The sequence below is a fragment of the Clinocottus analis genome, unplaced genomic scaffold (genome assembly GCF_023055335.1).
Source record: "Clinocottus analis isolate CAN_PGR_092001 unplaced genomic scaffold, fCliAna1.0.p SCAF_4, whole genome shotgun sequence".
In the NCBI taxonomy this organism is placed as follows: domain Eukaryota; kingdom Metazoa; phylum Chordata; class Actinopteri; order Perciformes; family Cottidae; genus Clinocottus; species Clinocottus analis.
The window spans coordinates 13,803,548-13,826,321 of NW_027176153.1; the positions used below are offsets into that span (position 1 = coordinate 13,803,548).

A 22,774-nucleotide genomic window follows, 5' to 3' on the forward strand; every position below is an offset into this window, starting at 1 on the left:
CAGGAGTTCATGAAACTCTTTTTTCTTCTTTTTAAAAAAATAACCAAAGCCAAATACTGACAAAGAGAACAATTTAATGAGAATAATGAGAATAAATATTAAACACAATTTAAACTGAAAGGCATTATATATATATATATATATATATATATATATATATATATATATATATATATATATATATATATATATATGTATATATACATATATAATGCCTTTCTTAACCTTCTTTCAGTTTAAATTGCATTATATATATATTTTTATATATATATAATGCAATATATATATATATATATAATGCAATTTATATATATTTTTATATATATATTTCATATATATATATATATATATATATATATATATATATATATATATATATATATATATATATATATATATATATATATATATATATATATATAATGCCTTTCAGCTCAAACTTCCCTGGTTAGCTCTTCTCTCTTAATCTTACTGATTGGAACTACCATGTAAGTGTGTGTCTGTGTCTGTGTGTCTGTGTCTGTGTGTCTGTGTGTGGTGTGTGTGCGTGTGCGTGTGTGTGTGTGCGTGCGTGTGTGTGTGCTCTCCCACCAGCAGATGGCGTTTTTCGTGACTCTCTGCTGCTTCTCGTGAGGAGGCGGGGTTTTCCTCTTTGCGGGTGTCAGCGTGCAGGGGGCGGGGCAGCAGGCTGGGTCCATCTCATCCTGACTGGAACACCAGAACAAGTCCAACATCATCATCCACCATTCACCCTGACAAGGACAACCCCTCCGACCACAAAACAAACATAAGGGACAGGACAATATTTTTATTTTCTAAATAATTCGCATCGAGAGCGGCAAGATGCTGGCCTGCACGGAGATGATCACCATGTGCCTCCAGTCTGCAAAGCACGACCACTTGAGGAAACAGCAGGAGCTTTGCCACAACCAAAATCAAGGCATCTCCCTTTTCCAGGATGTAAGTACACACTGCATTTTATAATGTTGGGTGGTATTATATGAACCAATCTGGTCCTTTCTCCATAGTATACCTCTTAGTTTGGTAAATGCATGATTGTGTTTATATTTAGACGCTTTTTCTTCTTCTCACGGATCGTCATATAAAGGCGCAATATGAATAATGCACTGTCCGTCATTCTGCTCTTTATGAATGGTTTTTATTGAGCCTCCCATTCACATCGTTCTTGATGTGTAGCAGCCCTATTATATAAGAAAGGTGAGTGCATGCGTGCGTGAATGACAAAAGAGATGCCACAACTCTGACATGCAAATGTGTCATGTTTCATGTGAGTCATTCGACCTGCAAAGCATTACAATGTCGTTGTTTTTAATTTGGCTGTTTTACATTATTTTGTAAAACAAAACATTATTTTATGACAATGAGGCTTATGACTTTGGTTGTACCATCGAAAAAAACATGCATAGTGTCTCTATAAAACATGAAATGGTATGCATTTGTAATGAACAGCCTTCCATTCACACAGCTTCAAACAGTAACATAAAAATAGATGTTGAATTTTGAATTATTTAATCAGGGTACTGCTTGCACAGTTGACAGATGACTGGATTTACATGCACAGAAATGCTCTACGCTCTCTGGTTATTCTGCTTTTTTGATAGAGTATGAAAAAAAATAGCAGGAGATCCTTTCATATGAAAGACATCAATACTAAAGCAGTCATGCAGTTTTACGGTACCGGTCTCTGGTTTACTGACTTCAATACAATGCAGTGTATATTAGCAGCATTATTTCCCAGGCTAGACATCCTGACAGCTGGCTGTAAATAAGATCCTCCAGTTTCCTCAAGGCAGATTATTGGCCAGCCAGGTGAATGTTAGACTGCAGCAAGTACAAATTTGGTTTAAATGCAGTGAGCTACTATTCCCTCCTGCCTAACGCTGCATAACCGTTCCTCTCTTACGTTACAGTGGCAAATGGATGGCCATTTATTCTTCAACAGCTGCAGAAAGTAAAACTGTGATCATTACTCACCTGTCATTTGACTTGCACTGAATCATTTTTTTGAATTCCTGTTTTCCTAACAACTAAACCACATTGGTGCTCACAGTCATCTGCAGAGTTTTTCTTTTTTCAAATATAATTTAGCCTGATATGCTCCTTTCTCACTCTATATAGATTTATTACAGATTTTCTTTTCCTTTGGGTAAGAAAAAAGTCTGTTTGTCTATTTATATAATTAAGCTGAAGGACACATTGTTTGATTTGACACACGGTTACTCCTCCTGCTGTAGTTTTATTGTGTTTAATCAGAGGGATAGAAATTACAGCCTATCATCCATTTCGCTAAAACTGATTTACATTGGTTACATTACATTGGTTCTGTGAGATGAGCTCTATCGACATCAGCAACCTCCCACGAACAGCACAAAGTAGGAATAAAGGCAATAAATCTCCTCTCTGGCTTCACTGGAGCTAATGTTTATTGCTCTTAATTTGTTTCCTACATGTTATGGAGCGATACACCATCTGTAACCAATAGTCATCATGGAGTTAAAGGGCCAAACCAGTTGTGCTTCATTGGTTTAGTGCAGTGGTTCTTAACCTTTTTTCACTGTTGCACCCCTGTGGACATTTTTTTCAGCGCAAAATCATTTTTGTTGACAACAATGTAATACACAGCGCTGTGCCATCAGTGTCTGATTTAAAATAGAATTTATGCAATTCACTTTAAGAACTTACACTTTTATTATTGCATAGTTATTAAATACACATTTTAAAAGGATTTTTTTAAATTAAAGCAAATTTCAATATATGTATTTTTAAATCTCAACTACCCATAGGGGTACTAGTAGTACTACAACTCCTTTATACTTGAGACCATCTGAAACATGTTGCCTCTCAACATGAGCCAGTGGCTAGCAGCTAATGGTGCTAACAACCAATGTTTCCTTTCAAAACAAATAATCTGATATTTTGAAACACATTGATAATATTGGTATTAGTCCCAATACTCAGTCTTGCTCTAGCTTGTGTAATCCTTCCTATTCATCACATCTGCATTTTTTTTAGTTCATCACTGTTTAGAAGTAACATTTTCTAAATAAAGAATCTGTCCATGAACTGCATTAATATACAATGATCATGCAGCTTTGTAAAAATCTGAGAGCAGACTTGGCTGTTCACTATGATTGATTATACACATCAACATAATCAGTTTCCAAGAGTCTGTAAGTGACAATGAAAACCAACGGTTGCCTGGAATTTTAGGGAATGTCTAAAACTAGAGCATGTGTTAGAAAATGGTCAGCAAACATTTTAAATGTACACACTAGTGTAGTCTTCATAGTGCACTCTAAAATGAACCATTATGGGTCCTGAGATATAGATATAGTTATTGCAATATGTCTTTTTCTGTACACGCATTTAGTATATTTCTTTCTTGCATATAGCTTTCTTTGAGGCTCAGTAGATGTGCCTTAAAATGAAGGAGATAATGGGATGTGAGCAGAGCATGTCCAGGCTTTCATACTCTGATATGCTCAAAAGGTGACAGCTGCATGTGAGCGCACTGTGACGCTGCAGTTAATCAACAAGCCACTGGACACTTGTGGTCCACAAGGTGATTAAACAGAATAAACTCCACTCTGAAAAGAAAGAGGTGCCACTCTGAACTCGCACAAAGCACTCCACCAACCGACCTGACTTCTCACCAGTTCGATGCTACACACGCAGGAGATTAAGTTGAATATATTCGAGATAATTTATGACCGTGTTCAAAGCATTAAGCAGTTAACAAAAAAGACAGTTGCTTCCTGCTTTCAGCTTTTACACAAACCAAGGAAAACATCATGAATGATAATATGAAAGGTAGCTCCTCATGGGTGCACATAAATGTCAGTTTTTCATTTCCTGAGATGTCTCCTGCTTCTTTCATCATTAAAATATGGAAATTACAGCTTGTCCAATGTTTTCCGGTGATTGAAAAAAAATAAAAACCAGAATTTAAAAAAAACACAGCTCTTGTGAAGATTGCCGTATGCTGATGTCTCTTTTTTATTTGTGCCTGTACTCAAACCTAAAAAACTTTAACATGATCCTCTCTTCTAATTGCAGATTTTTCGCCGGGCAGACAAAAATGGTGAGTCAGCAAATTGGATCACAAGGCTAATTAGAAACTCAACTACAACTTTGATGGCTGTGCTCAGACAGGTGGCTTGTTTTAGCTCTGAGTGGATTCATGTGAGTTTGGTGGTGGATATCTCTGTTTCAATGCCAATCTCATGAGCTCAGACTAGCGAGGATATAAATAACCATGTTCAGGTACAGCTGCATCATTTTGGTTTTGGGATGTGATTGGATTTGACAGGATGAACATCTTTGATTCTGTTGCTCGCCCAGTCACAATGCAATGCTCATCTCAGTGGTTTCCAATGATGTCCTCAGTGAGACGGCACTTAATGCAACCTATATGTAATCTCGCTATACATATTATACCCATAATCCTATCAATTCACTTGAAACTTCCATCTAATGCTATTGTACCCTCCCCCCCCCCCCTCCCTACACACACTCCCTCTATGCCACTGAGATATTTGATTAATGTGTTACAGTGTTACAGTGAATTTATCTTTTTACTTCAAAGGAAACCCTTCCCTCACCCAAAATAGCATTCAGCTCTGCATGAAAAAAAACAGTGCTGACAAACAGGAAAAGCTTTTTGCTTTTCATTTTTTATTCATGCACTGTGCCTCCGTTAAATGGAATGTGAAACGCAAAAGGGGCAAGAGACTAATGTATGTAGAGAATTGACAAACTGTGATTGGTTTCCCAAGAGGATGGCGAATGAGTTACATAAGAGCAGGATTAATCATGCTACATGTACCGCCATGAGCAGGGGTCGTGTGGGGTGCTTCACAGCTCGTCTGAAGATACTCAGTTACAAAAAGAAAGAAAAAAGAAAAAGCAGTTTGTGAATTATGAAAAAGCTCCTGAAAAGATGCTGTTGTGAAGAAGCCATGGCAGAGAGACAGGATTTATATCTCTTGAAGTTGTGTCTTACTTGAGTTAGAAGAGGAACACAGCAGCGGACAACTCAACATCGGTGACATTTCAATAGGATTGTGTTCTTTCTGTCCACCCGTCGCCCTCCAGCGTTTCACAAGCCTTTTATTTTTCAGTCTTTGCAGCAAGAAGGCAGATAAAGCAGGGAAGGAGAACTCTAGCGTATGTTTGTCGGAGCTATCTTCAATTTGCAGCCGAGCTCTGTTTGGTTCCTCGTCTTCACGAATGCACTGAGTCGTGCACTCGGGAGAGAAGTGCCTCCTACCAATCAGCACTGAGTGGGCCGCCATGATACGCCTCGAGCACTGCGGCTTTACCACGTAATGAAGGCTGGCTACCAACCAACTCTCAAGTCCTCCACGCTTTTGTAATGAGGAACAACATGTTTTTAAAGCGGCAAAACAATTGTTCTTGTATTCTTGTGTGAATACAAGGACACAAGCTTTTACTCACCATTGTTTTGCTGAGATTAGGTCCTAATACATTTATGTTGCTGCTCACTGAGCTCAGAGATGCACACGAGGATTTGAACGATGATACAAGAATCCAATTGTTTCACCGCAACTCTGATTTGTGATCTCGAAATAGCAATAACTAAAAAAATATTTATCAAGGCCTTTAATTGGTTTCACATAGCGCACAAGTTTTATAACGTGGACCAGTATTAGTTTTACTTTATTTAGTTTTACGATATTGAAAAACAGTCTCCATTCAAATGTAAGGTGCAGACTGTAGTTTTGCCTTTTCTCTCCTGACCCGCAGATAATAATGACCACTGTGAGCTTTCAGCCTCACATCCTTCTGGTCTTTTAATTAATGCTGTATGCCGAACAGCAGCAGAGATGATCGTACACGACTGCAGAATCCGCAAAGGATGCTGTGACATACAGAAGGGCGGCAGCTGTGGATGGAAGAGAGGAACACAATAAGTAGTTTGCGAGTAGAAGATATTAATTTGACAATTTAATCAACACAATTAATGCATTACTTGCTTTACTTGTTTAAACTTGATATACTGCAGATTAGTAACAGTTAACTTTATAATTCTGAACTTAATTCACCATGTTTCTTTGTAAGGTGAGTTTATCTATTGCCTATATCTCCAGTATGTTATTATATGTCTCCTAAAAATAACTGTCTAGCTTTATGAACTATTGGTGATTATTATTTTAGCACTTTTAGTTTTAGGATTCCCTCGAGGAGATGTGATCCTGGTAAGGTACGAGCTTCAACACAGAGATTTTCATTGCAGTTGCAGTTAAAGCTGCAGTAGTGTGAAATGAGATCATTAAAACTAGTAAACTGCCTCAATTTTGTTGTGAGGTTCTCATCTATCATCCATCTTTGCAACACTTTAAATTCCCTGCAGAGGTGTTGTATTGACAGTTGTTAGTCACAAAGCTTGGGGATCGGTTGCTGTAAAATCGGCATATTCTTTCGCTGTCTTGAAACTATATGTTGATGAAGGTCCTCAGCACTTTTCCTTACACAGAACCACATAGGAGTGTGTGTAATGTCATCGATATATCACATTGTAACATAACGTTAAAAGACACCAAATCACTTTCCAAAGTAGAAACAATTTTGCACAAGGCTTAAAAAAACAATGTACTGTATTAAACCACTTTGAGTTTAAATTTAACACGGAGGGAAGGACAATTAAGTTGTGCGTTGCAATGTTCCAGATTATTATACTTAGTGCATGTTGTGGCACATGTGAAGGAATATGTATGGTCTGCTCTCGTACAAGCTTTTTTACATTCAGGGTAAATACAAATGTCTGCAAGCAATGCTATTTTTTTTTCGTAAAAGAAGGTAGAAAACCTACAACACTGTGTGGTTTCCAGTTAAGGAGAGTCTCACTAACCAATTAATTGGCTAAACGTTTTTTATACTTGTCATTAAGTTCCTCCAGAGCCTATTTTGCCCATTCTGATTATGTGATCGTATTTGGAAACTACATCCTCCAGGCCAAGCACATGCTGCACAGATGAGACAAACACTGTCTGTATCGCTAGAAGCTCAACCGTTCTTCAACTGCTGCTCTGCTCTCTGAGAAAAAGCAAACGCTTGTATAATGGGCCATCTGAGCTGCGCTGTAACTTGTATTTGGGAGTCTAATCAGGTGTGAATCTAAACCAAAGCAATTCTGATGGAGAAGGCTGGAGAATGAGTCAGAGGTGCAACAGATTGTGTTTACTCCCACATCATGTGGAAGAAGATTTATTTATTTTTCACAAGGAAGTTTGAGAAGAGATTCATGGTTCTAATAGCTTTATCTTCCATCTTAGTTTAAACGTATAACCAGACCACAACAAATGAGAAGTAAACTCATAGATTTCCATCTCAAAGGTAGTAAGTAATGATAAACAAATCACTTTCATCGTTAATGTTACTAATTAAACACAGAATACAACTTTTCCAAATCAAATCTCTTTTGGAAATTTGTCATCTTTGCTTACAAGCCTTTGCTGCATCGTCTCCCGAGCAATCCACTGAGTGAGTTGGCAAAGAGTCAAAATAGTTCTTGCAAACATAACAGATGATATGATTTACTGTTGATGCCGGCCTATCAGGCTCTGTTGCCCGGCGGAACCGAGTCTCAAAAGGTTTCTGTGCTTATAGAGCAAAGCTGGCGTGATGGAGGCGAGATCTCATTACCGTCTGAAGTTAGTCAGCTGGTGAGCTCTGCTTCGTCGACTAAAACTAGCCCTGAATCCTTGCTTCCTTTTCCTCAGGACCCCACAAGCCCTGCAGCAAAAGATGCTGCTAATCAGAGACAGACTGTCTTCAGCCCATTAACACACACTGTAATATGGTAGTTAATGTGCAAACTGTGCCAATATGATTGTGACAGACCTGAAAAAGGAGCAATTGATTGTTGTGGAAATTGAAAACAGTGGGTATATTATTATGCAGTATAAGGTTTCAGCAGTGAGGAAATAAAAGCAGCCATGCTGTGCCGTTTAAAAATCAAATGTGGCACTCTAATTGGTAATTATTACTCCTGAGAGCAAGAATTGGGTTTCCAGTTGTATCACATCATAAACAAATGATAATGGACTGCATTGATGGAGTTGCAGAATAGGAGATTATTGCCAAAGTTTAATTTATTTTATTGGAAAGTGTTTTATCCTTGACAGAGCTAAATTAAGTCAGTTTTTAAGACTATACTATGGAAACAATTTCATTTGCAGCAGCACCTCTGAGGTTATCACTGGATATAATTAATATTTATATAGTGTTGTGAAGACAAAGTGGCCTTCTAACATTATAATTAAAATACGAAGAAACTCCACATTTGGGGTATAAAACCTTTCAGGCTACAGCTCGGTGTAATTTTCACGGTCTTCTTTCAGACGACGGGAAGCTGTCCCTGGAGGAGTTCCAGTCGTACTTCACTGATGGTATCCTCACTGACGACCAGATGCACGAGCTGTACGTCTCCATCGATAGGCGGCAGACAGAGTAAGCTGATTTTCCTTTTGGACGTCCACCAACTCTGCTGCCGTCTGTAGCCCATCCTGCTCCCCTGCTGCCTGGCAGTGAGATGTCAACGCCACTCTTCAGTGAAGATTATCAATATTCCATAGAGAGCCTTAATTTGAATGCCTCAGAGTTTGCGGCGCTGTGTATGCACACTGAACCGCACAAATAACATTGTAAAACATGCAAAACATTGCCTGTGCCAACGACTCTTGAAAAACATTTATTAGAATAAATAACGTCTGTTGCATGCTATAGCAAAAAAAAACAAATACTGAATAGGAGGATCTGTGCTGCGTTTAAAGGCACAACACTGATGAAATATAAAGGAGACATCCCTCCTGGCATCATTGAAGTACCAGCAAATCAAAGTGGAGAATGACCTCTCAGGCGTTGGCTACACCCTTTACTGTTTACAGTACAAAACAGACAAATAAACATAAACTGTGAATTCATTTAAATGTTGAAGGAACCATCATTAAAGCCATCATCTTTCAAAAGATCATATAATACTGACTGAAATGACAATGATATGATCTCCAAGACATTTGGCCCTACTTTGCCAATGTCTAATCAAATCAAGTCAATTATTCTACATTACAGTATATAACACATGACGTGCTTAGTAAGTGCTTTTAGATTTAGTTGCAAGGCAGTTGTGCTCCTTTATAGTGCCTTGTCAAAATACCCATCAGTAGTGAATAATACCATTGCACCTCGTTTCAAATGGAAAGCTACAACAACAAGACAAGAGTCTACAGCTTTGAGCTAAATGCTAACATGCAAACACAATGACAAGGCTAACAATGAAAATGCTAAATTGGTATAATTTTTAGTATGTTACACAAAACATACAGTTGAAGCTGATAGGAATGTCATTAGTAACCAAAGTATTAGATAAATACTAAATAAAAAGTTAGGGGATAACCAGTCTGACAAAAAGTAATATTTCTCTTTTTGTCTTCTTCCATTGCCTCATATAGCAACCTGGACATAGACAAACTCTCAGGTAATTGTGTGTCATTCTTGCTTGACTTTGCTCATACAATCAAGTTTAAAACTTTATTGACAGCACATAAGATTACACGTATGTATCACAAAAGCCAAATGCTTCATCGTTTTAGTTTGATGATGACCATAAGTGTTTCAAGAAAACCTCACTTATCAGTGTGTTTATCAGACACAAAGTGTGCTCAACAAATCTTGTTCCCCTCCAGAGTACTTCACTCCACATCTGGGGGAATACGTCAACGTCCTGTCTGCTCTGGATAAGCTGAATGTGGCCATTTTGAAGGCCATGGATAAAACTAAAGAGGTCGGTGATGATGGCTTTCACCTATTTTCTCATTATTGATATTTGCACAGCAAGACATTAATTAAATGTTGCATGTCATCATCATGCTATAGCTATCAGAACATTTAGAGAACACGTTGTAAGCATCCCTTATCCCGATTCCCGGCCAAGCATTCAGACTTTCAGGCTGTGTTTTGTTTGTGCCTCAGGTCTTTGAGGTCACTCTGCCGTGGCGGGCGGCTGTTCAGAAGAAAAGAGAACTGCCCAGCATGTCTGCCTGCTATCTGCTGCCTCTACTCACTAACTATCCATGTTCAAACATGAGCGCCACCTTACTGCACGCGCTATGCTTCTAAAAAACCAACCGCGTTAGTGTGAGACGTATTGGCAGCCGTTTGTTCGATTTCTTTGACCAACAGTAAAAACAAGACTAACACAACGCCAGCCATGCTCTGAGCTAAATGCTAACGACAGCCTGCTGACATGCTCACAATGATAATGCTAGCATGCTAATGTTTTGCAGGTATACTGTGCTTGACATGAATATCATCTTAAGTTAGCGTGTAATCTTGTCTAATTAGCGAAAAGCATAGCAGAGCAGAGGCTGATGGATCTTAGTAGTTCTGTAGCTACGAAGCACGTTATTATTTCAGTAAACAATAAGAAAATGTACCTTATGATGCGACTCAAGGAAACGTCTGAGAATCTATGGAATTATTACGGTTGATTTTATGGAAGTCGTGAACTTCCATTTGCTTAAAACGACAAAAGTAAACTTCACTGTGGTACGAGAGGACAGGTCAGGGGATCACACAAGTCCACAAGTCAGTAGGATTCATCATATAGGCACATTAATACATTTATATATATATATATATATATATATATATATATGTATATATATATATATATATATATATATATATATATATATAGGTGTGTCATGGTCATCTGTTCAATTGTTAAGAGTTGTGCATGTCGCTAAAAGATTATTAACGAAGCTATAAAACAAAGAAAAGCAACACATCCTCACATTTGAGAGTCAACTCTTGTGTGTCTTTCATCGTCACATGATAGCATTGATTGTATTGCATTGACTACGTTTTCCCTCATTTTTTAAATCCTGTTTGTCGTATCATTACATGTATTCATAGTACGTTTGGAGTCATGCCTTGTTCCACCCTAATTGAGGAGCTGATAAGGAGATCAATGCTTCTCAGTTCAAAAGAGAAACTTTTACTCACCATGACTTGCTGAGAGATAACGAGCATAGCGTGAAATCACTAGCCTTGAATTGTGAAACATGCTAATTGGAGCATCATGAACTCCTGTTATGAAGCCTGGTCGAGCAGAGCAGTCTGCAGTATCTTACAGGAGATGCAGAGGGGATCAAAGTGTCTGCCTTCGGCATGCTGGGCTGTAATCATTCTGTTTTAGGCACACACCGTGGATACCAACATCAGAGAACTTCCACTAAGACATAATCAATAGCTCAGCTCACTTTTGTATTGATCTCAGCTACCCTCCACATTAAGAGGACTGGTGAATATGTATTTCTATCTGACAAGGGAAGAGGATCGGGTGTGGACTGTGAATGGATGCTTGGATGTGGATGCAGACTTCTATGAGGATGTTATCAGCGACTTATTTGAAGTGCAGGAAGTGGGCTTTCCTGATGAAGAGAGGGGGCATAGGGCGATAGCATAGCATGGATGACAGTAACTGAGGCTGACAAACCCCCAAGCTGTCCGACTGATCTGACGTCAGATGTCCTCTAAAGCACTGCAACCACAAACACATAACCATTGTACATTGCGCTAATCTCTTTTTCTTTCAGTTTCTTTCCCTCTTTGTTAATCTGAGTATATTATCCACAAATGCTTGTCTTTTCACTGTTTTATCTGTTTATATCCATCTTCTCCGACATTGTCTTTTTGTCTTTCTCTTTTAATTTTCTCGATATCACCCATGCCTGTCTACAGCTTATGCATTTTTCATGTTGCTGTAAGATGGTCAAAAAGCTTTCTTTGTCCTGAGGAGCAGCTGCCCTTTTAGCCATACTGAGATTGCTCAAGCAAAGATTAAACTCATCCTAAAGCAATACCCAAGGACCACCAAGGCACATAGCTTTAGGCATGGGTAACATATACCACTTTTACAGTTAATACTGCTTTCACACTGCTTCAAAAAAAAAGAGTAAAATGATGAACTCGTAAGAATAAAATGTGTTGTCTGTGTTTCCCCCGAGATCACAAGCAAACATCCTCTGTGATGCGGCAGCTCTTCTGTCTCGTAAATGAAGGAAGAAGGAATTGAGAACAGGACTGAGGTTCATTACTCACGGAGTGCAGCGTTTCTGCTGCCGAGAAAACGGAGAGTGTAGAAACAAGGATCACAACAAGCGTTGTGGTCATTTTTCAAATGTACTCTCGTCATTTTTTCTGAACTCAATTTTGTTGCACTGCGGGATGCTGGTATTGGTGATGGGTTTCCTTATCCACAAAGTCTGAGTTTAGCTGAAAAAGACAAAAGCCGTTGCACTGTAATTTTTTGAAAATCCTACACTGGCACTAGACATGGAATAGACCAATATTACTTAATGTGCGTGCATTTATTCACTTAAGGTAATGTACACAGTAACATACTGACACCAGGTTTCCTTTTAAATTTTTAACAGTTGGGAATAATGTTATTTTAACTTGGATCCTCTTATTAACTCCAATAAGATACTCCAATTAAATCAATATCTTACTCCAGTGAGACTCTTGAAATTCAACCTTAAAATACAAGGTTTTCAGTCAGAAGGTTATCTGAGAATGAGCAATGTTCATGCTCAAAGCATAACATGTTTCAAGAATCAATTGCGCCTCTGGAGCTGCAGCGTTCTTCACAGTTCATTTAATCACTCACGCTGAAGATTAACAAGGAAACAATCATCATATCAACAACAAAAACACAAGAAACATTACCTCGAAATAAGAAATGAGTGAACGTTGAAATAATTAATGATTGTATTTGTTTTCCCCGCATCCTGGCTGATCATTGTCCTTTCTTCCTATCCTTACCTATCCTTTTAGGAGTATCAGGGTTCATCAGTGCTGGGCCAGTTTGTGACTCGCTTTTTGCTGAGGGAGACCTCCACCCAGCTGCAGTCCCTTCAGTCATCAATGGACTGCGCTATGGAGGCGGTGCATGACCAGGGCAGTCCTGAAAGGAGGATAGTGAAGAAACCTGAGGATTTGCCTATCCAGAGGGTGGCCAAACGCCCCAGTCGACGCATCCAGAAGAACATGTGTCTCTCCCCTACTGACCCTTACTCTGGCATGCTCACCACAGGTACGTTTCAGTAACATTACAATTCAGATGCTGGAGGTAAATCAGGGCAAAATACCCAGGAGGATACTCACTGTAGGTCATCCAGAAGAAAATCATGCATCACGTTAATATATTGTCATTGTTCAGACTTCATGTGTTATGCTAATGTTGTGTTTCCGGGGGTCAGGGGTCAGCGTGGAGCCAGACAACCACTGGGGCTCCCAGATCAACCAACTGGAGCAGCTGATAGACAAACTAGAGTGTGAGGTTTGTACAAAATCTGTTTTTGGACTTTCAGTCTTAATGCTAAGCTAAGCTCACTGTCTGGCTCTAGCTCCATATTTAGGAAGACATTAGAGCGGTGTCAATCTTTTCATCCAACTCTCGGCAAGAAGGTGATTGAGTATATTCGCCAAAATGTCTATTTTTCTATTATATGTGTAGGACTCTCCTTTCTGAATTTTTAAGAGTGTTTTGAAATGTCTTTTAAATGTTTAAATGTCTTTCAATAAACAACAGGATCACATCAGTCTCATACTGATGCAGTTTACACAAACTTGCTTTAATTTCAGATTTATGCGTTTGAAAGACTCAAATGTGCAGCCAAAAGATTCAAGATTCAAGATTGGAGATGTTTTTACTGTCATATGCACAGATATCAGACAGTTATTCTATACAATGAAAAGCTGATTTTGCTAACACAGAATAACAATAAAGATAAGGCACAAAATAAAAAATATATTACAGTATTGCACAGAAATATGAAAATATTATTGCTATGATAAATATGATAAAATATGATAATAATAATAATAATAGTATTGCTCATTGTATCTTTATACACTATGCATTGCTACAACATTGCTACAATGTCCAAGTATGGTTATAACATGAAGTCACAGCAGCCGTTCACAGTTCAGTGATATGTGTGTGTGTGTGTGTTTTGTGTGTGTTTTGTGTGTGTGTGTGTGTGTGTGTGTGTGTGTGTGTGTTTGGGGATGTGGAGTGAGCTGAAGCTGTTCAGCAGCCTGATGGCCTGTGGCTAGAAACTGTTTGTCAGTCTCGTGGTTCTGGACTTCAGACTCCTAGCGTTTGCCGGATGGAGCCAGAAGAGTCTGTGCTGGGTGTGTGTTGTGTCACTGATGATGTGGTGTGATCTTCTGGTTACTCTGCTGGAGTAAATGTTTTGGAGAGAGGGGAAGGCTGCTCCTGAGGTGTACGTTGCAGTTTTGATCACACGCTGGAGTGCCTTCCTGTCCTGGGCAGAGCAGTTTTCATACCACACTGTGATTGAACTGGTCAGGACGCTCTCCACTGTGCATCTGTAGAAGTTGCTGAGAATTTTGGGTGGCATGCCAAATTTTCCTTAGCCTTCTTAGGAAATACAGTCACTGTTGTGCCTTTTTAATGTTCTGCAGTGTGTTATGAGACCAGGTGAGGACTTTGCGGATCTGTGCTCCGAGGAATTTAAAGCTTTTCACCCTTTCCACCTCTGTCCCACCTATGCAAAGCGGTGTGTGCTGTACCCTTTTTTTCTCCTTGGGTCAATAATCATACCTTGGTCTTGTCTGCTTTCAAGAAGAGATTATCTCGACACCAGGCCACAAATTCCTCCACGTCTCTTCTGTACGCTTGCCTGAGAGAAATGTTCAGCACCCAGTTGCAGAGAGCAGGTGTCAGACCAAGAGTGAGCAGTGCTTCAGAGAGTTTGTGTTGTATGCCTGTATTGAATGCTGAAGTGAAGTCTATGAAAAGCAGTCTTGCATAGGTGTCCTTGCCCTCTTAGTGTGTGATGGTTGTGTGGATGACGTTGTTAAATGCATCGTCAGTGGACTGCAGCGGGTTTACGGTGTCTGGGATTGTCTTTTTCTATGTGGCTCATGACTATTCTCTCAAAACACTTCATCACTATTGGGGTGAGTGCCACGGGTCGATAGTCATCCAGGTAGGTCACAGGGTTTTTCCAAGACGTTCGTCTCACGAGGGAGAATTGCTCTTTGTGAGGAGCAGGTTTGAAAACAGAGGCTCAGCTGCTACAGACAGAAATGTCAAACAGACCGTATGAGCCCGAATGTGTCTGCAGATTTTTTGCCCTGTGGTACATGTTGTCAGAGGAGATGATTTGTGCAAAGTGCATGTGGTTGTTGAGGCCAAGTACACAAGGAACTACCCAAACTGAAGGTCGTCCATAAGTATCAGCCTGTGAATATGCTGCACTTCACTCAAATTCTCAATGCTTCACACAGATACTGATGCACTGGGACAACAGATTCATGTTGAATTTTGTGAAATGTACATAAAGCCACCAGTAATTTGCCTGCAGGTCTGAAGAAGAACACAAATAGCTTCATGGTGCCCTGGTGTGATTTTTTTTTATTTTTTATCTTTAATTATGGATGAGGTATTTGCTTAGGTTAGATATCAGCACTGCAAGGATAATGAATTTTGAATAATATTGTTTTTCTTATCTTGGTCATGCAGACAAGAATATAGTGTAACCACAGTTCTCCGGGCTGCAGCGAGGCTATTGGAAGGTTAATATGAATATAGGGATCTCTGCATGGTGAAAGCCAATACTTTGTGACAGGCAGTAACGAGACGCCATTCGTTTGCTGGTTTAGTTGAGCCGGTTCTGCTGCATTTCTCGTTCTGCTAATGACTGACTGAAATATTTATGCCCGCAATTTCAGAGTCCACATCTTGAACCCCTAAAAGAGGACACATTGGCAGGGACGTATAAATCGGTGAGTCCTGCGTGTGCTGATAGGTAATATAGAATGTAAATTGAGATTATACAAGATACCTTTCCACAGAGCTAAACACATTTTATACGTATTATATCTATTATTTTTGAATAGCTGCTAATCTTCATATGTAATGCACTAGAAATCCAAATGATTTTATTTGAAGATGTGATTATGGTTTGTTTTCTCTCATCAGAACATTCTTCTGATCCAAAGACAAATGTCTGTGAAGGAGAACGATGTGGATCAGTTTCAACAAGCTCTTAAAATCTACACAGATACCACCAGCAGCCAGCTAAACAACCTGCAGTAAGTCCTTTTATCCGCCTCCAGATCTCTCTGTGAGCTAATGCCGCCAAATCAAATTGCTTCAATTTCCCCACATATATGAGAGAACCCCCACTTCCCTCTTTTTCTCTCTGACTCTTTGTATTTTTAGTGTTTCAGTCCAGAATCTGCCAGACAGATCATGCTTCATCATGTACGAATTTTGGCAGGACCGTCTCTCCTGGATGAGGTAGGATCAGAACAACTTCACGCTGTTTATACTGGAAAGAAATGTGTAACATATCACTGCAGAACCAAAGTGTGCCCAAGCTGCTCACAGGCTCTATTTGAAGCATTATTGCGTTATTGAGAAGAAGAAGGTCGTCTCATCTGTGTCATCCCTCTTTTTCCTCTCAGCTACCTGCAGTCGTCCATCAGCAAGACCTTCCAGCGCTGCGTTATCGACTCCCTGGAAGAGCCGGAGATGGTCTCCACCATGCTCCTCCCAGGTAGAGACCAGACCTTTAGACAACCAAATCTATTTTACGGAAGGCTGCTATTTCATGCCCTTAATCTCATATAATCCAGTTTTGATTTGGTGGACAAATAATGATAACTATTCTCAGTAAAACTGTGAGAATGATTGAAAATAGCATGGCCTTGTGCAATATACTGTTGCATGTGTCTCACACTATAAACACAGGTTTTCAGTTCAGGTTCAAGATACAAAGTATTACCTGAGGGTCTTTCTGGGAAAATAATTTGTGGGAAAGAATACAATTCAAGCGCTTTATATGTAAAGAGTGTCTTGGATATTAAAGCTGTTTAAATCAATATTTATCTAAAATATATAATATATATATAACATGTTCTCATCGGCTGCTGTTTTCAGCTAAAAAGCTCTGATAAACCCAATGTGTGCTACCTGCCCAGCACTGAATGGCAGACATTTTTAGCAACAAGCATGAACGTAGTGGAACATTTAGCAACTAAAGAGCCACATATTCTCCTCAGGAGTTGGTGGAGACCAAAACAGAGTGAATATCGGACCTGCCGTCATCAGGAGAAATAAATGAATGAGAAAGTTACTCTGTATAGTGGCTGTTTAAATATGCAACTGTTTGCTAATACATTTGCCGTCTCATCTTAAAAGGTGAGAATGTGCCAGTGTCGCAGCTTGTCTCCAAGTTTCTAATGCAGGTTTAATGTGTGCATTAGATATTAAATAAATATGATATGAAATATAATTTTTTTAATTAAAAAGGGTGAAAAAATACTGCATTAGATATGATATTTGTATCTTGAAAGACCTTTAATTTTTTGGGAAAAAATATAAATACATGTTGATATTTTGCACCTCTTCCTCTATCCTACGAAATGTTGATACTTAATTATTGTTTCATTTAACAGCCTCTTGGTGGATTATGAACAACAACTGACAGGACCAAGCTGCTGCTGTTTAACACAATACAAGCAGGAGGAAGACCTGATTGTGTAATTGTTTTATATTTTTGTTCTTTGATATCCACTTTTTCCTCATGGCATGACCAGGATTGTTTTGCAAAGCTATGCTCTGAGGTTAGAAAAAAGAATACTGCTCAGATAAATCAGTCAGGAGTGAAACACAATTAAAACCTCAGAGAGAAAGAATTAAGGTAATGCAATACTTTATTGTGTGGTGAGGATTTGTGCCAACATTCATTTAAGGCACATTTCTTGCTTCTGATTTAATAGAAACATAAGAACTCGGAAGAAAAGATTTGCATGATTTCTTATTTCTCAGTGCTAGTTTATTTAAATCAAAATGTTTCTTAAAATAGATATAATGTCACTGATGCCACAAAAATAGAAACACGTGAATGACGACTGATCTGCCCATCCATCACTATCCATCACACATTCTTCAGTGCAGACAACATCAGATATCGTGGTTCGGTTAACCTGCATTTCCCCTTGTTCTCTCTGTGGTAGTGTGCTTTGTTGTCTCCTTCAAAGCTTTGCAAGAAAGCGACCTTTAGCTGATGGCTTAGACAGTAAGAACGAATATGGTCCACATCGAAACTTGTATCATTATGGTGTCACTCCTGCACTTTAGAAAAATATGAGACGTGGACCTTATTGTGAAGAAGTAACTTTATTGTTGATTGTCGGTTGAAAAGGTAGAATTAACAAACTGCTGGTAAAAGCTGCACTGAAGTGCAGTGAGACGTCAGCAGACAATAACAATTGAATAACTTAGTCTGCAGTTTGCCTGTACTGTTACTCTAGAAATGAAACTCAAAAGCCATTGTTTTACATTTTGCAGTGTGTAATCTGTATGCAGTACACACATACACATAGAGGTTTATATTTTAAGCACAGAAATCAAGCAGTTGGGTGTTATAATATTAGACATAAAGTCTATTTAGATTGTGAACTGTAGTTAAGGAAAGCTGTAAATTGTAAGTTATTGTTGTAGAACTTTGGTAAATGTACAGTATGATAGTACATTGAGCGGTGGTTGCTCTGATAATGTGAGGAAAGAATGTGTTTGTATTTTAACATTTATTTTATGAAGAATATACAGTTGTTATGTGGATGCTATGTTTGTTTTCTGGCATGAAATAAAGTTCAGGACTTGTTGATGACATTACATGATTGTCCTGATAAGTGCTGTGTATACATTGTGATTAAATGGAAAATACATATTTATGAGTAAATTAATGGTGAGGTCAACATGGTTCACTGTATTGCTGCCACCTCATATGGTGTTTATGTTTATTACTGTCTCGAGTTGCCTTCACCTCTTTTATTCTAAAAGAGGCGAAGAACATATTAACATCTGTTCTTCGACAGATGTTAATATGTACAACATCTGTCGAAGAAACTAAAAAAAGAAAAAAATATTTTCATCTCCTATACTGAATAAGACTGACAGACTTTAAATAAATATAAGATTTTGATAGCAGCAGCTGGAACCTTTAAAAAAACATTTAAAACACAATTTAAAAAACAATTTGTTGTGTTGAATCAATTTGTTTTTATTGATTCCTTTGACTTTAATCAAATCTAACCTGCAATGTTTAACCACCACATCTCCACAGTACAGTCCCAGTCTGCATGTCTACACATCAGGATATATTTGTCTTCACAGCTTCTTTATACCAGAGTGTATTAACTATAAAACAAATAAGCAGTTCTTAAAATTCACCCAATGCATAATTGATGTGCAATATAATATATGATTTTAATATGAGGATTTCCTCTCAATACCAACTATATTATTACATCTGAATAGCCACCTATTTTCCATAAGTGGATATTCAGAATCAGCAGGCAGGGAGATATGACACTTTTCAGGTCCCAACAAAGGTAATGGTAAATGTGAAGGTTTGTCTATGATCTGAGCTGAAGGAAGAGAAGATGGTGCAGGCAGGAGGTCTTACAGCTGCTGCCTTTCATGGAGAGAAACGCTTCTGCGGCTTCAGACCTCATCTATGAATCTTTCCCTGGTGCTATTTTCTCCTCAGTGAGGCTTCTGCCAGGATATCAAGGCCAAAACAACTGCCAGCTGTGGGGGCTGAAAAACATCCTGTATATGTTCCATGTGTATGTATAAGCAGCAAGTCAGGTCTCCCAAATTGTCAAAACTAGAATCACTATTCTCTGTGCCGTTTAATTGTACAGATAATAGTAAATAATACAAACATAAAATACATGTAAAGTGGACAGGAGACAAGTCAATATGTGGATTAATTGCCTGTAAATAGATGCCAGTTGTGGTGTTTGGCACCCATTAGCAGACAAGGCTTTTCTGTCGACAATATTAAAGCACCTATATGGTCAATTAGCAGCTCATGTGTTTCTGCTTATGTATAATTAAGAATGAATGAGTGGTTAGACTAGTTTGAGACAGGGTGAGAGGGAATGAACGGACTAGAGAGAAGAAGAAATGATGTGTGACGAGACAGAGTACATTCAGGGTCAACTGTCACGGCACATTGATGCCAAATGGAAGCAAACTCGAGCAGAAAGCCTGAGCTCCGGTATCCTCAACAGACTCACACACCAGTGGCTAGATTTGTGTAAAGCTATAAAGTATCAGGAGGATGGATGGTGGAAGGTGGAGGAGGAGGCGGCAGCTTGGAGCAGAGGATTCAGAGAATGCATTGATGGGTAAAGTTTCTTCTAGCGTTTTCCGGCCGGCTCGGTGACAGTTTCATCACGAACGGATTACTGACGGCCCAAGGCACAAAATATATTTCTGGAAGTAAAAGGCGTTTGATCTGTCTTATCAGATGGGCTCCGAATCCTATACTTTCAGTGGACACACAAGCACTCTGGCATCACCAGCAGACGATACAAATGCGTGTGGAGGAGTGCATCAGCTCATAAGCAGAACAACAGTGGAGCTTTTTGAGATTTGTCAGTTTAATGGGTTGGAATGAAACAGAAATGATGACATTCAACACTATGGTTATGTTCCTGCTCCTGCACATAAACAAGAGTGATGGAGGGATTTTACTTCTTTGAATTGGCTGGTGTAAACATCAAGGGATAAGTACAAAGGCACTGCAGTAAGCACATCATTACATTTTACTTGCTGTTTCAGGTCTTACATTTTAAGATGCCAAAAATGAAGACTGAATCTGAAGGGCAAAACTGTGTCTCTGCTTAAAAAGCTTCAGCTCACTTAAAAAAATCTTTCCATATTTGTCATAGTTGACATTGAAAGGAGAACCGTTCACATTTGGTCATTATTTACTGAGTCACTGTCTAGATGCTCTGGCTCGACTAAAAAGCCCTTGACAAGCCACAGAGTGATGCAGAGATTCGAGAGGACGTGGAGCCACAAGCTCCACAAGGATCACAGAAAAAGAGAGACACACATAAAATTGTGGTAAATTACAGCATAGAAAGAGAAAGCAATGAAGAAAAAACACATGAGGGAGGTAAAATAAACCCAATTTTACAACACGATCATCTTGCACAAGCAGAGTGGGGTTATCTGGAGGAAATGCAGGAGGTTTGGGTGGAGGAGGTCTGATAAAGAGACTAATGAAATAGAGATGAATGTGGGTGTGGAATGGAAACGGGGAGTGGATGTTCTTTGAAGAGTGGAGAGATGGTGCATTGGCACTGTGAAATACACGACAAAAAACAGAGAGAGGTAAATAAAGGAAGAGGAAATAAATGCGCTTCATTTTCTGTAGAAGAGAAGACTAGTATGTTGCACAGTGTGAGGTAAGATAGCATTGTGTGAAGTGAACAACACACTGGAAATGTGTGATCATCTTTAAGGAGAAATAAAGAGGTTAATAATGAAAGGAAAATCTAATCCTGCGGGAAAAACCTGCTGTATTACTATGCATCTGCACTAAATGGCCAAAGTCTGCGAACAACTCCTGTCCATTAAATGCATTACTTCTCTTGGGTTGGCTTGATGTTTTGGACTAGACCCCTTCATTTATGAGAACTGCTAATGCTACAGCATCCAATTACATGTTATACAAAAGTGTGCATCCAACATGGAGATGTACACAATATCTAACTTATGTTTCTCTCTCTTCACTCCCTCTATTCCTTTTCTCTTTGTTCTTATTTCATCTAACCTTTCCCACGCCACCCTCATATGTACCATGCACACAGAGCACACACACACACACACACACACACACACACACACACACACACACACACACACACACACACACACACACACACACACACACACACACACACACACACACACACACTGCAATATATGCATAAACTGGATCAAACTATTTCAGTAACAACTCTGTGACTTTCTGCTTCACTTCAGGTTTTTTTTTTATAACTGATGCTTAGTGCTAAAACATTCATTGCAAAGTTATCACTGTCCCTCCTCATTTATAAAGCAAAGCAACAAAAAGAGACATCAACTGTGGAAAAGCATAAGACGAGAGAGAAGAGTCAGATGTATAAGAGGACAAGAAAAAGAGAGAAGAATGGGTGGAGAGGAAGGAAAAGAGAATAAGCGAGAAAGACATTTTATGGTTAAAAAAGAAAAGATTATGAATAGAAGTTGGATTAACGGATAAAAACAGGGGAGATTGAAGCAGCCTGTGAAATAGGATTACACATATGAGAAAAAAGACAGCAACGAAGAGCAGTAAAAATAGTAAGACCCAAAATAAATGAAAGAAAAATGGGGAAAAGAAAAAGACTACGGTTATAACTGCTGTAGTGTTGTAAAATCTTCAACAGTATAATAGCATATTAATCAGTCTCAGCTGCACCAAGACCAGCTACATTGTTAAAATATGTTTCAGTCATCAATAATTTAACACTTCACAATGAGCCCTTCAATGATTTATATAATTTCAATACTTGGGTACATTTACTGTGAACAAGCCTGTGTATTTTTCCACTGTGTAATTGATAGTTATGAATTCTTCCTCTGCCTCTGGTTACCACCATCTATTTTTAAACTCTGTGTGCAAAAATGAAAAAAACCATTGTCTTCCCAAAGGTACTGGAGGACATGGAGCACAATCACTTAATTATATTCCAGATGATGACTATCATAGTGCTGCCTAAATAAAACACTCCACACAGCTTTCCCTTCTGTATGGGCTGTCTTTCCATCAACATCTGTTTGTCGGCACAAGCAGCAATTAAT

At 38.8% G+C, this 22,774-nt stretch overlaps 1 protein-coding gene across 1 annotated transcript; it reads left to right on the plus strand.

Annotated features, from left to right (window-relative positions):
* The first annotated feature begins 679 nt into the window (after positions 1-679).
* On the plus strand, positions 680-18,763 carry LOC137800520 (N-terminal EF-hand calcium-binding protein 1-like). Its single transcript, XM_068597755.1, has 12 exons — positions 680-960; positions 4,078-4,102; positions 8,385-8,493; positions 9,495-9,520; positions 9,729-9,826; positions 12,883-13,141; positions 13,308-13,387; positions 15,811-15,864; positions 16,061-16,173; positions 16,304-16,381; positions 16,549-16,640; positions 17,542-18,763. The coding sequence occupies exons 1-12, from the start codon at positions 844-846 to the stop codon at positions 17,568-17,570; spliced, it is 1,080 nt and encodes a 359-aa protein (XP_068453856.1). The 5' UTR covers positions 680-843; the 3' UTR covers positions 17,571-18,763.
* Positions 18,764-22,774: the final 4,011 nt, after the last annotated feature.